The 14,887-nt window shown below is 37.5% G+C and overlaps 1 protein-coding gene across 3 annotated transcripts in view; it reads left to right on the top strand.

The window, feature by feature from the left end:
* Positions 1-14,887, top strand: part of RNF19A (ring finger protein 19A, RBR E3 ubiquitin protein ligase) — a 56,504-nt gene that overhangs the window by 27,941 nt on the left and 13,676 nt on the right. For all 3 annotated transcript variants that reach the window (XM_088177693.1, XM_014879782.2, XM_088177700.1), the window contains exons 3-4: positions 8,726-9,476; positions 14,271-14,479. In XM_088177693.1, coding sequence (XP_088033819.1) covers positions 8,860-9,476; positions 14,271-14,479 — 826 coding nt within the window. In that variant the 5' untranslated portion in view covers positions 8,726-8,859. The remainder of the gene's footprint in view (positions 1-8,725; positions 9,477-14,270; positions 14,480-14,887) is intronic.

Genomic DNA, 14,887 nt, shown 5'->3' with positions numbered 1-14,887 from the left:
CCTAACCTGATGTTACTGGAAGAATTCAAAACTCTTTCTGACTTTTTAATAACTCTAACTCCCTTTTAGTAGTTCACTTTAAAAGTTTTATGTAAACTATATCTGTATATATGGGTTTTTTAAAATGGCAGAATAGCACCAAATGTTTTAAAAAGTAATCCATTAATAGCTTCCAGCATTTTTTAGTTGGAGGCAAAGCTATTTCAACATCAGTGGTGGGGGGAGATGTTGGTGTTTGTGGATTGTTTTTTCTATATTTTTTTTGTCTCCCCTGCCTCCAAAATAGAGGTTGATTATGCCAGAGATAAAACAGAGCTGGAAGATGCTGCCAGTCAGACAGTCAATAATATCTTCCCTCAGCACAAGATAGAAATTCTGGCTCTTGCTGAATTTAAGTCATTCGGAGCCAGGAACTGCAATCTGTAACCTCTTATATGTCCCCTCAAGCTGCTGTCTCCGGTATGCTGTTCAAATTCTGTGTGCTCTCTCTGGAACTCCTGCTCATGGTTCCAGATCCCTTATATCTTGGTGCACTTTATTTGATTTGTTTTTATAGTGGGGCAAACTTGTAAGCCTACTTGAAAACAAAAGCTTGTCCAAATTCAGTATGTAGCCATTACTGTTTGACCAGGCAGAATTATAGACCTGAAATTAAATCTGCTTATTCTGGAAATTTGTTGGTGTTGGTTATTTTCATTTTGGAACAATTTTCTGTAGGAATGATCTCAGCATTCAGGAATGTTGCAATGTTTTCCACTTGCAGGATTGGTGACACTGCAGGAAAAAAATGTTATTTCACTGATATATGTCTTTACTCTGATTATTTTGCAATGTACAGTGTAGAATAAAAAGCAATCTCAGGATTAGTTAGATTAAACAGATTAAACATTTTTTTGGTATATAGCAGAGGCAGCTTGTGCAGTTTTTAAATCCCTTAGTGCTGCTTTCACTTTTCAAGACCACAAGCTAGTCAAATATTTTAGAACATTACTTATATATCTATATATAGATACGGATACATAAAAATAAATCTCTCAACAATATTCAGAAGTGAAAATACATGCCCATCATTGCACTAAGAGAATACATTCCAGTGACCTCTGCAAGAAAAGCATTTTCCTAGGGCGAGGACTTTAATCATTAAAGGATTAAAATAGTTAAACGTTTTGGTGATTTTTGTTTTGCTTCCTTCTTGGTTTTGTTGTGTTTTATTTTTTTCCCCTTTAGTGTTTCCAAGACTTGGTTTCCTCTTGGCAGAGATTTGTGTACATTTGTTTGCAGAAGGCACTACAGTGCACAGGAGAAGCTTTTGACATGCAAGCAAGCGTGTGGTTGAACTAAGATTGCTCGGCTGAGTTAGATAAGGGAAAATTGCAAATAGTCTCATTTGCAACAGACACAGGCCTGCAGATAAACAAATAGAAAACATCTCTCCACTGAGTTCTTAGCTTTGGTTGACCACTGGATACAATATACCCGGATTTAATGCTGCTGGTTTGGAAAATTAATGTTTTTAAATTTAAGGAATTTTTTCCCTTTTGCCACCATAGCAAGGGAGGCATGATGAGTATACTCTCTTCTTTACAGGCATTATCTGCAAGAGAAATAGTTTTGCCAGTTATTTGTTCAGAGACTTTCAGAATGAGTTGAGCAGCTTGCTAGACTTCCTTTCCTAATAGCAGCTGTCATGGACACATGATACAGGATGTATTGCTCATACATTTCTAAGGAAGAAGCATAACTTTTTTTTTTAATAAGCTGTTGAAGATTTTTCTAGCTGTCAGGGTTGGTTTGTCTTGTGCTACATACCATTGTGAATTTTAAAACAGAACATTGTATATCAGTTCACTTCTGACAGTTCTGTAGGCTTCTCTGTATTTTAAATACTGTCAATCTTTTGATTTTCATGCCCGGTCAGTCTGACTCTCTCAGTCCTTGAGCCCAAGTGGGTTCATAGTCAGTCTGTTTGTGTCATTGTTTTACAAACAATATTGCTTTGTTCTGTAAGTGAAAATAGAATTTCCAGATAATTGACACAGGACCTTCAGGAAAAATAAAGCACAGTCAGAACAAACTGAGACATGGTAACAGTGCAGTAGAGATAATTTAATCTCTTCCTCAAAGAGAAATGCTTTTCTCTTAATTCTTGTATAATAGTATCCATGAATATCAGGGGTTTTTAATAACATTGAACCACGGAATTATGTGGGCTGAAAGGGACATTAAAGATAATCTTGTTCCAACCCCCCTGCCCTGCATGGGCAGGGATACCACCCGCTAGATGAGGCTGATCAGGGTCCATCCAACCTGGCCTAGAGCACTTCCAGGGGTGGGGCATCCATAGCTTCTCTGGACAACCTGTGCCAGTGCCTCACTATGCTCTGAGTAAAGAATTTCTTCCTAACATCTAACCTATATCTCCCCATAAGAAAGCAGGAGAGACTAATTACACTTTCCCTAAAGTAAACTGACTGCACTGTAGAAACTTCCACATGTCGAAGCAACTCCTGTTGCTCCTGGAAGACCCCTTGTTCCTCACCTGGCACTGGTCTAATGGTCTGCATGTGCCAAGCTGGCTTATTCCAGAGCGTTTGACTTCCTCTCAAACTGGGGATAAGGGCCCTACCCTGTTCTGCTTACTGTGCTGATATGGGCATGTCCCAGATCTTGTCAGCACCTTCACCGAGCCCATTGTGAGCTCCAGTGTGAAATCAGTGAGTGAATGCTTGGTGTAGTACTTGCTGGGAACTCTACTCCCAGTCTTTTGGACTTACATAAATTAAAGAAGTGATATTATTTCACTGCAGCTCTTTTTCTGTCATTTAAAGATACGTGAAGTTTAAGTCTTGATATATAGCAGATTTTTAAAGGTTTTGAAAAACTTGAGTTAGTTGTGGATTTGGAAATTCTGTTTTTGGAATAATGGCCTCTGCAGTTATCAATAGTCCATTGTAAGCATAAAGAAATGAGGTGTAATTAACTAAATTATCAACTGATTTTCACTCTGGAAAGGATTTATTACTAGTAGGAGCAACTCCAGTAACTTCTGTAATAAATGTTCTTCATGCTTTTAGAAAATCATTCACATAATTGGCTCTTAGAACAAAGCAGGATAGGAAGTAAAAGATACCTTCCTGAAAGTGTGTCTGAAAAGTAATACTTACTTCCATAACATGTAAATTACCATATTGGTGGCCTTTTTCGAAGGAGAAAAGTTATAATGAAGTAAAATTTATATAAGCATATATTTCAAGTAGTTTTACACAGTTTGGTTTCATTTAAGTGAATTATTTAAGAGGCTTTGACTTTTTTTGCATCCTGTACTTCATACTGTAAGAAATCACTGCAAATGTTTAATAAGTATCTGTATGTCTGAGTTTGTGTTAAAAGCTTGAGAAATCTTCTGATACAAATTTGTTAACTTTCATTTATAGAATTAACTGTTCGGTTGAATCCAAATACTATCAACCCTTTATTTCACCTTTTGTTAGAAATCAAAGTTAGAAGACAATAAAAAATGCCACACAAATTAGGTTGAAGTGTCTTTACAATCTTTGAAACACTATTTGGAAAATGTTGCTATTCTTGATCTTAGACTATGAAGGGAAATATACTGAAGGAGTCATAAAGGTATTCTGCTAATTGTTGCAGTTAAGCATTTCACCTGCACAATATGCATTTGCCTAACACAATATGCTGCATGATGTTACTATTAAAGGATTTTATTTTTCATCTTAGTGCATATAAAGGTTCTGCCAGAACCTTTGTTGTTTCAACACAATTTCCAACTGTTTTCTTCCAAGTTGCAAAGTGTTGGTTCTGCTTGTACTAAATCATCTATAATAAAACTGAGTAATAGTCCTAACATGCCCTGACACCATGTGCATTGGCATGACTATGGTGAGATGTTTTTAATGGGACAGAGTATTGCAGAAGCACATAGATGTCAAAATTCAAACTTGTCTAAGACGTTAAACTTTTCCAGGCTGTTCATCACTCTTTTAACTCAGCAATGCCAGATGTATACTTGAACCTGAAGCATGTGTAAAGTGAGTAGGGGTATATTCTTTTAGAAATCCTCAGGCAAAAACGTTTGTATTTTCCCCCCAGTTTTAAAAACTGTTGTGGAATGAGCTGACATTTAAAGAATGGCCATTGAGATGAGGTGCTTGTTTGCCATTTCAAAATCCCGTGCGTTGGTATTTCATTTAGAAGCTTCAGCTTTAGCGTAATTTTGTTTTATGTTTTATTCCCCTAAGTTTATAGTTCTTAGACCATGCACTAAATGAAAAGGAAAATTTTGTTGCCTCTTTTAGATGATTAGATATACCTTTATGTTAAGAACATCACAGCTTAAAAATTTTAGAGTGCTGTGTGATTGACAGGAGATGCTCATTGGAAGAGGGAAGCAGAAATTATCTGTAATGGTGGTTGAAATTCAAGCTCTGAAGGTTTTTTGGTTTTTTTTTTTTTACAGCTCTCTTTAAGCTGGATCAGTGCATTTCAGAAAGCAGCTAGAGAGTAGATGCTGGGAATTGCAGATGTCAGAAAGGAAGCTATTAAGAGTCAGTTTTAATCAAGAAGTAGCTTTCAGTATGCTAACAGAGTTGGCGCTTGGCTAAATCGTTGGAGGAGCACATGCCTAAGATGAAGAGAGTTTGGAACAGAAATCTAGATTTGCATTTAAGTACCAATTACATGAGGGAATATTTAAGATATTTTAGTGAGGATGTAGTTACATCTGTGTTTATGGTGGGTTTTCTCCTTTCCTACACTGATGTTTAAGCCTGCCTTTGTTTTGCAAACATGTGTGAACTTGTTTGTCCTGATGGCGGACTGATTTTTGGCCCCTGTGCACCAGATTGAGCAGGCAGCATGCTGAGCTTGTGCCTCTGGTGTGTTTGGAGGACACCTAGGAGCATGAGGGAGCTAATCTCCCCCAGCAGCTGGCTTGTGGAGGTAGGCGTTCATCACTCTTTTCTTGCAAAATCAGCAGGGTTATTCTCAGCTGCACTTTAGGGCATTTCCAGAGTGTTTTGAAATGGATGAGAAGAGCAAAGATTGTGCCATGGAGAGTCATATTAGGAGTTACAGCAAATAGTTTAGGCAGGGTTGCAGAAGGAACAGATACCAGCTTAATACTGAGCTTTAGGTGAGTTGCAACTGTAAATGTCATTTATGCATCTTCGATGACAAGGTGTGTTTGTGCTGTGGCAACTGGTGTTTTGTGGTAAGTCTGTGGCACGAGCAGAATTCAAAGCACGGCTGGAATTCAGTTTTGTGGTAGGGCTTTGGGCATGGCGGGAAGCCAGAAATACAGTTTTTCTGTCGTGGGTAAGTGCTTTTGAGGAAATGTTGAGAGCAGTGGTGAACTTAAAAGTTTTAGGATTTGCACTCTCTGGTTTTTCTGTCTGTTTGCTGTGCCCATCTTAGTTTCTTCTGTGTGGTGACAGAGTTCATACTGGTCAGTGAGAGTAATGTAAAACTTGCAATGTATGTTGCCTCAAAATCAGTTTGTTTATTACTACCATAGTTTGTGTGTCTCAGCTCATTTCAAGCAGTTGAATTTCAGAGCTTCAGTTTGCACACAGCATATCCCCTTCATGTGGACACATTGTTACTGGAATAATACGGGCATTTTGTTCTCTGGCTGTACAGAATCAAGTCTTTTTTACTTGTTTTTGTCAGCAGAAACATGCAGATGCTGTCTTGGGTTGGGCAACATGAGAACTGGCCAGTGCTCCAGATTGTGCTAGTAAAGCTTTTATGGTTTTTGTACAGCTCTGATCATTATTAGCATTGTAACATTTGTCTTCATTTTTTCCTCTGTTAAATCATCTGCTGAATCTTTTCACTTCGGCAAAGTCATCTTGAAACATCGCTAGAATGTCAGCTCAGAATTACTATATAAGGAAGAGCTTAGCTTTAAAAACTAGTTTTATGCATTTAAATCTGAAGAGCATAAGTGATAATTGTCTGAAATAACTGGCAACTTATCTTTTCAAAAATCCTATCAAAGTTTAACTATTTTCCTTAGAAGAGCAATCTGCTATTTTAGAGAGACTGCTTATCAGATCCCATTATGCAGAGAGAACTATGGGATGTACTGGTCTCCTTTTTTAAAGCATGGGAGAATCTTTGTTTATTTAAAAAGAAAAAAAGTACAACTGGTTCATCACCAGAACTGCTATTTCTTGATTTTGTACATCTGTTGGAACTGGCAGAAATGCTGTAATAACACATTCTTTCCTCTCCAGAGAAAGGGAGGAGGGGAAGGCTTGTAGTCATAGACTTGGCTGTGTTACTGTGTTTACTTCCTACCTTTTTCTGTTTTATTTTTAAAACCAAACAAAAGCACAACACCCCCCACCAAAACAAGCCAGAACAGACTTTTCCCCTGAAATTAATGCTTCACTTGCTGTTCATTTTGTTCATGAACTCTCCTGATTTAGGAGGTTGGCACTTTCCAGTGTCTTGGTAGCATCTGTGTGAACATACCCATGTTAGTAATTACCCAGTTATAAAAATGCTTTTAATGTTATTCTTGCACTTCTAAACATATAAATTTGTCAGCAATGGACTATATATATCTATAGTATATTTCAGACATGGTCTACTACCAGTTGTGTCTATCTATGATATAACATAATACCAAGATCCTGGAGAGAAGGATGTCTTCTTCTATCAAAATTACGGAGCAGTTTTTTTTTTTCATTTTCACTTTTTTTTTTTTTTTTTTTTTTTTAATCAAGGAATGTTTTGGTTCATTTAATGAGAAACAGCAGCTGCAAAATTATTAAATTTGTTTTGGGAACAGGAGCAGGTAAGGCATCCAAGATGGATTTTTTGACTAAAAATGTTCCCTTAGGAGGGAAGGAAGAGTATGTTATGTTCTTGAAGTGTTTAGACTCTTTATTTTAGACTGAGAGTAAGCTGAGATTATTTTTTTTAATATGTTCACAGTGGTAAGATTTTCCTTTATTAGAAAAAAAAAAAGAAGAAACAAGAAAGCAGCAATAATTCAGCATTTGAAAAATAGAATATGGTGGCTTTTTAATTCTAAAAAAACTCTAGGGACACAAAATGTAAGACCTCTTTGTATCAAAAGCAGATGTATAGGTTTTTTGTGTGGGGTTGGTTTTGGTTTTTTTTTCCTTTTTTCTCGTTTTTAATTTTTACACTTGAAGAAGGTAGTATTCTTGTGAAGTATTGCCATCCTGGGTGAGTACTGTCCAAACTGGTAGTGTTGTCTTGGCTGCTGGTAGTGCATAGGTAACAGCTACCTATGGTGGTCTGCAGGGGACTGCTGCATGCACGGCTCTGGTGACATGGACAGCCTGTGCCTATTTCTGTGCTTCCTCTTTGGAGAGGGATTCCTGTTTCCTGCTCAGCGTCCCCTGACACTTCCCAAGCAGCTCAGTGACCCCCTTCCGGAGACTACAGCACGTGTTTGGATTTGTGCCAGTCTCTAAGGGTGTGCAGACTGCTTAGCTCTCATAAACACAGGCATTGATCTCTACATGCCTTTGTTTCTACCTTTGGACTTAGTTTTAGTATCCAGTTTCTGATTTTATCGTTTGGTAAGGTCATAGAGACCCATTCTCACCTTTCTGGGGGCTCAATTGGGAAACACTGAGGAAAGAAAGGGTGCTGGCAGTAGTTTTGTATGCAGATTTGCAGCACTGGTGTCACATAGGCAATGCCTTCTCATTCTTTTGTTACAGATGCAGTTCACCAAAAGTTAAAATTCCTCTTTTACAGTCAAGCTTCCAAGAAGTGGGAATAGTTGCATGTTTGGGGAGAACTTAGTGGTTCTGGTTGGAGATGATCTACTGCTTTTTCCTCTGTCAGAGGAAAATAGGGAGTTCTTTCTTTCTCTCTCACTGTGCAGTTACTTAAGCAGCAGAGAACGGAAGGAAATCCTTGGTGTCTTCTTGTACATAGGTAATAACTGAAGCTTCATATGTGATGGGAATCTGTTTCAGAGGCTTCGTTTTTTGGGGTTTTTTTCTTACAGAAATGCATCTGATGAAAAATTCAAATGTTGTCACCTTAACTGTAGTCTTTGCCATGCCCTTCAACTTCTATATAATCAGTGTTGGCTGTCACTCACTCTGCAGTTCTGTTCCCTGAAATATTCAGATGCCTTATGCTATAAATATGCATACTTCTGTGAGAACCCTTAGATTTTGAGACTATCTTGAGTTGTTTAGCCACAATGATTTCATTTATGCTGTCAGTCTGAATGGTTCAAAAACACTGAGAGATCTTTCTTTTAATTAACTGCATTGGATTTGTACTTATTACATGTGCAGAAAATGTAAGGTAGAGAAAACAGAAAAGTTTCCAATGTTGTAAGCCTATTGCTAAGCTTTATAGAAGAATTTGCATATTTACTTATTTGTTACCTTGAGTTTCGGTAGTTTCTACACATGCACATATATCCTACTTCCCTTAGGGGAGCAGGAGAGTGCAGAGGCCGTTCTCTGCACTGATTAAGTGTAACAAAGATAGTCCTTGGCCAGAAGGAAATTCCAGGCTTGTTAAGATAAGAAGGATGTAAAGGCTAGAAAAAGCTGACAGAAAGAGGTATTGGGTCAGATGGTGAGGAAAAGATGGTAGTAATAGGAATAACAGGTCACCAGAGTGCTGTGACCTTTCAGAACCAATAGTGATAGTTGTGATTCTAATGCTGCTTTTTTTTTCATCTCTCCTCCTAATACAGGGAATTCTTCTGAAGAATTTGCTGGAAGCGGATACATACGAATTTTCTGCATGAGAACTCTGAAACTGGATTACATAATAATATGCCTGTATCCTCTGCCTCTATTTGATCTTTAAAAATGATTAGGATTGTATATGAAATTTAACCTCTTTCTGATGAGTGACCTAGACATGAGTTTACATCGGCAAATGGGCTCTGATCGGGACCTCCAGTCTTCTGCTTCCTCTGTGAGCTTGCCATCAGTTAAGAAAGCACCAAAGAAAAGAAGAATTTCATTGGGCTCACTTTTTCGGAGAAAAAAAGACACGAAACGCAAGTCTAGGGATTTAAATGGAGGTGTTGATGGAATTGCGAGCATTGAAAGTATTCATTCAGAAATGTGTACAGACAAGAACTCTATTTTCTCCACGTGTACCTCTTCTGATAACGGAACAACCTCTAGCAGCAAACCAAGTGGAGACTTCATGGAATGCCCCTTGTGCCTTCTGCGGCACTCCAAGGACAGGTTCCCGGAGATAATGACTTGTCACCATAGATCTTGTGTGGATTGCTTGCGTCAGTATCTCCGGATAGAAATCTCTGAGAGCAGAGTTAATATTAGCTGCCCAGAATGCTCAGAACGTTTTAATCCTCATGATATTCGTTTGATATTAAATGATGACATCTTGATGGAAAAATATGAAGAGTTTATGCTTAGGCGATGGCTGGTTGCAGATCCTGATTGTAGGTGGTGCCCAGCTCCAGATTGTGGGTATGTATTTTTCCTATATTTGCAAAAAAAGTGACAGTGTAAATACATAATTTTCATAGAATTATGATTTTTGAAAAGTCGCTTGCTTTAAATAAGGTGTTGTTACAGTTGTATGAGTAGGTAGCAGGCAGAATTCTCTTTAATAAAAAGACAAGAAATCAAAACAAATGAAAATGAAAACAACAATAAGAACTGCCCCAAGCCACAACCATCTTCCGAAATAAAATGCTTTCTCGAGTAGATTTTTCTCTTTTTTTCTGCACAGAGGGAATTTTAGCAATGTCAAGCAACTTTTTTGGTTGATGCCTGCCATTTTTTACAGCAGGCAAAAGAAATTTAGATGTTACGCTGCCAAGACAATGGTACAAAGCTCAGACTAAAGAGAATTCAAAATTTGGTGACTGTAATTTAACTTAATTTGTTAAGGTACAATGGGTGATTTGGCTTTTTAACTATGACAAATGATTTAAGCTTTTCTTTGAATTAAAAGACCTCTCCTGCTTCACATATCTTCCATCTTGTGGCTGGTTGAGACAGCACTTGTTGCCTGTCAGCAGGATTCTGATGTAAGATAATCAGCTTGTTCCTGCTTATTATCTGGGGAATGTAATGTTTTAACTTTAATACTTTAAACAGTTCTGAAACCATGCTGAATTCTAGGTAGGCTGAATACTGCTGAGCAGCAGCTCATCGTGCTTTTGTGCTGCTAGTGTCTCATAATGCCATTTTTCAGCAAGCTGCTTTTTTAGAGATTGTTTGTGTTATCATGCTGCTTAAAAAGTATAGGCATGACTGTAATCCAGATGTGCAGTGCAGACTGACTGCTCTGTTTCAAAGCCTCACAGCCAAACAGTAAGTAGAATGAAGAAAATGAAGAATGTTGCAGGAGAATAAGCAAGATAGAACTGACTGTTAGGTAGATTAACTACTCCAGTATTAATAACCAGGTGCTTCATGTTTAGGACTTACCTGAAATACATTTTTCCTTTCATACTTTGAAAGAAACAGAATTTGCTAACACAAGTCAAAAGCAGGGACTAGAAAGGTGATAGTTTCATATCTGGTCCAAAGTGGATGGCATTCCTGTGGCATAGTTTGAGGACAGAAGAAAAAATAACTTGAAGGATGTTTTGGTTGCATGAGCTTGTAAAAAAGTCACATGGACAAAGCCAGTACAGTTTACTCTTAGTATTATGATACTGCAAAATAAAACAACCACTAGAAGGTATTATTTGATAGATAGCAGTATGCTTTGCCCTGAGTTTTTGTGTTGCAAACAGTTATTACTCAAACTGAGAAGAAGCATTTAAGACCTGTTAAACCATTTTCTATTAAACCATGTTTCAGTGGTTCAGATACTTTTTTAGTACTTAATTAAGTAGGCTAAGGCAGATTTGTTTAAGCTGTTTTGGTTTTAATGCTTCAATTTCTTATCTGTTTAAAAAAACTGAACTCCTAAGTGTCTTTCAGTGGTCAGAAACTGTGATGATAATTGCTATGGATAACACCATTATAAAAATAAAAAGTGGGTCTTCAGAGCAAAGTTAAAAGTCCATGCAGTCCACAGCAATGCATTATTGTGCAGCAAGTATTTAATATACTAATAAAGTGGCAGGGAAGCGCTTCACAGTGATAGATAGAATTCTGCTTTTAATGCACGGATAGTGCCTCCTCAATGAACTCTCATTACTAGTTTAAAGTGGTATAAAGTTGGCTACTTGGGTACTTCTCAGGAGGATCACTGTTTCTGGCTGTCATCCTAAACAAACAAGAGTTCTTGCAATTATGTTTTGTCTTTTTCTCATCCTTCTCCTGATTGTTTCGAAACCTTCAGAACCCTTTGTATGTTGGGCAGCAGGGACTGAGAGTTCAGCAGAAGTTAATCTAAGTAGTTTAGGGGAAAGGGCGTACTACTTGAACCACAGAAAGACCATCAGTATTGCCTCCAGCAAGAGTAATACCTGTGTATGAATCCTCCAGTTAAAAATTTAAATTTGGCTTTCAGGCAGCTGCCACAGCACTGTCTGACAAGTCTGTATGTGCCCAGCTGAGGGAAAGCACACAGAGGGAGGTAGGAAGAAAAAGAAAAACCCCCTCAGCTTTAATTGTGTATTGTACAACTGGATTAACTGCCAAAGCAATTAGAAACTGTGACTACTGTTGCACCACATAATTACTAAAGCAAATGTCTGCTGATCTGAAGTTTGTGTGTACTGAATATCATGCCTCATCTCTGAACAGTGTTTGTGAGCAAAGGCTCTTCTGTGGAAGTCTGAGTAGTTTGCTTCCCTAAACCTTACACCTGTACAGTTTCCTCCTTGATCTTCCTGCTAAGCTCCACCACAAGATCAAAATCCCCATTATTACTTTCCACACCACTCCCTGGGCTGCTTCATCCACAGCTTTTATTGCAAGCTCAAATGCATCCTGATCGTGGTTGTTACCTGAAACAGTGTAAAAGTCTGGACCAGCTGTAACCTACCAGCAGTGGCTTGGTAGGAGACACTGTCACACAGGTGATCCTTCCCTGGGGAAGGAGCACCAATAGGAAACCTCATCAGCCTTCTCCCAGATCTATATTCCGTTTTTCATACTAGTTCTTCAGTGTAATTTTAACAAGGATTACTGAATCAGTATTCCAAATGTGTTCAGTCTTTTCTCCTGTTTGAATTATTTAATGGTTTTGCTCTGAGATTGTATTGCTGGCATCATTAGCAGAGAGCAGTGATTCCTAAATTTTTACACCTTTTTCAGGCAAAAAGCAGCTCATGTAAAAGAGTACAGATTCTTCATCAATCTTTTCACTGTGCAGCCTTCAATGAATCACTCACTGCCTCTGGTTTTTGTTTTACTGGGTATTACTTTGAGTTTGGTTGGTTGTCCTTTCTCTCAGCCTAAACAAGGATTTTAGGCTTTCACATCTCCTTTAAAAAGAATGCAAATGTTAAAACTAAACCTGTAATCCTGTAAATCCTGAACTGAGATTTGCTCTGGTCTAAAAAGTTACTTTCTGAAGTTGTGCCAAATGCATCAGACCCAATTAGGGAGTGCTTTCAGGGATGTGCCCATGCTTTATTAGTGATAGGAAGGCAGCAGGATATAAATTGATACTTTATTCTGTGTTTTAGATATGAGATTTTTTTGGTCTAACATTAGCTGGCCTTGAATGCATCCCTGTATGTTGAAGAAGCGTTTGGATCAGTGTCTCTTTGTGTACATGCAAAGCAATTATCTCTTCAGTTTGCAGAAAGTGGGGAAAATGAAGCTGATTAACTTGGCAGCAATATAGAAGAGTCTGGCAATTATTGAAATAGATCTCTACTTGGAAAGCAAGAAATATTTGTAAACAGACAAACATGTATCTCATTTGTAACTGCATAATATGTATGTTAAACGTTGAAGTCCTATTTGTTTGCAAGATTTTCCAGGGAAGGAACATCAAATATGCTGTTTTAAAACAATAATGGAAGGGATAAGATTTGGATTAACTTTGTAGAGTTTCAGATCTAGCTACTTAAATAAAAATAGATACATTTTAAGATAGGCTTGTGATATTTTTTAATACTTTAAATTTTTAAAAAATATTTTTTATAGTATCATTACTAATATTTTTTAAGTATCATTACAGTAAAGAAAATTGAGTTAATTTATGCAACTGCTATAAAATGGATGGGGTAAAAATAAACAGTCTTTTAAAATAAAATTATCTTCATTTGAACAGTCAGAAACTCAGTCTGATTGCATTTATAAATCTGTTTATTAATGTGACTAAAACCATACATCTGTTTTAAATGTTCATACCAATGGACTTAGTATTATATATTTAAAAGAAAGCTGTTGCATAAAATCATTGAAAAAAGCTACAATGGGTATGAATTAATACATATGTTTGTATTTACTGTTAATATGAGCACGTGTTTTTATCATGTGAACTTTGAAGTGCAGGTCTAATGAAGGAATAGTTTTGTCACTTCAACTCTCATTGCATGGAATCGTTCATGTAGTGTGTGATTACAAAGTAGAGTAACACAGTTTTGTAAGTCTCAACATTCTTGGAGGTTTTTTAGTATTGTCAGAGTAAAGGTGACATTGAGGCCTGAACTCTTACCAATTTTTGCATTTATGTTTGAAATGTATTTTTTAAAATGCCTTAATTATTGAGAAACTAAAATCCTATTTATAAAATATTTGGTTTGTTGTTTTGTCATTTTAAAATACAAAGAGTTAACAAACATCTATTTAAAGTAAATGGTGGTATTCATGATAAAAGGCAACTAGTAAAATCCTAAAATATATTGCAGTGCCAAATCAGATGTTTGTAGGTTACAGTGCAGATCACCTAGCAGGAATCCTCCCTCATGGACAGGGTCAACCTAAGACCTGCCCATAGTGACTGGTACACTTTTGAAACTGTAATTTTTCCTAATTGCTTAAACACCTTTTTTGGGTTTATTGTCCCACTCTTCTAAACTGCGGTTTCTTGTAAACCTTACAGTATTGCATTCAGCTTTAAATTCAGTATATTTGAATACTGCATGGAATAAAGGCGAGTGAGTGTTGCAGTGATTGCAGTATTTTTGTACAATCTTAATCTAATGCTATAGCAATAGAGCTGTGCAAAGAGGTGTTCAGGAGCTGGTGCTGGCCATGTCCTTGAAGGAAGTAGTCAGCTCCTGATGTCCACTGCCTTTGTACCTGCTTCAGCTGCCCTGACAGCTGTCTAGTCAGCTTTGGTCTATACTTAGCACTGCTTTTATTAACAAAACTCTGTGTTTCCCCTGTTGATTGGTACAGATACGCTGTGATCGCATTTGGATGTGCCAGCTGCCCCAAACTGACGTGTGGACGGGAGGGCTGTGGAACCGAGTTCTGCTACCACTGTAAGCAAATCTGGCATCCCAACCAGACCTGCGATGCTGCTCGCCAGGAGAGAGCCCAGAGCCTGCGCCTGAGAACAATTCGTTCTTCATCTATCAGCTACAGCCAGGAATCTGGAGCAGCAGGTATTTGTTTATCATTAGGGTGCTGTGTCTGTAAAGCATCTCTTCTGTACATTTGCACAATTAACCCTAGATAAGGAAAGAACGGGATAGTGATATGGTAGATAGAAACTGGATGCTTTGTCTTTCAGAAACGTAGAATAACAATTCTAAATTTAAATTAAAATTTTAAATGTTATGCTTTGAAGTACTCTGTGATCAGAATATCTGATTTAAGTCTTAAAAGCTTGTCATTTTAAGTTCTTTGTAGTTGAAAAACGTGAAATCAAATGAACTTGCTGCAAGGCATCCCACGTTTAGCATGTTGACTTTCTTAGTTTTATCACTTAGTGCACTTGTTTACGCCACTTTAGGTGTAATTCCCCAGCTGTTAAAATTAAAACTCATAACCACTGATTTTGTTTTCAAAAA

This window comes from Sturnus vulgaris, chromosome 1 (assembly GCF_052056855.1).
Source record: "Sturnus vulgaris isolate bStuVul1 chromosome 1, bStuVul1.hap1, whole genome shotgun sequence".
In the NCBI taxonomy this organism is placed as follows: domain Eukaryota; kingdom Metazoa; phylum Chordata; class Aves; order Passeriformes; family Sturnidae; genus Sturnus; species Sturnus vulgaris.
Note: the sequence above shows the minus strand (reverse complement) of the source record. Positions and strands in the feature narration are given on the sequence as shown.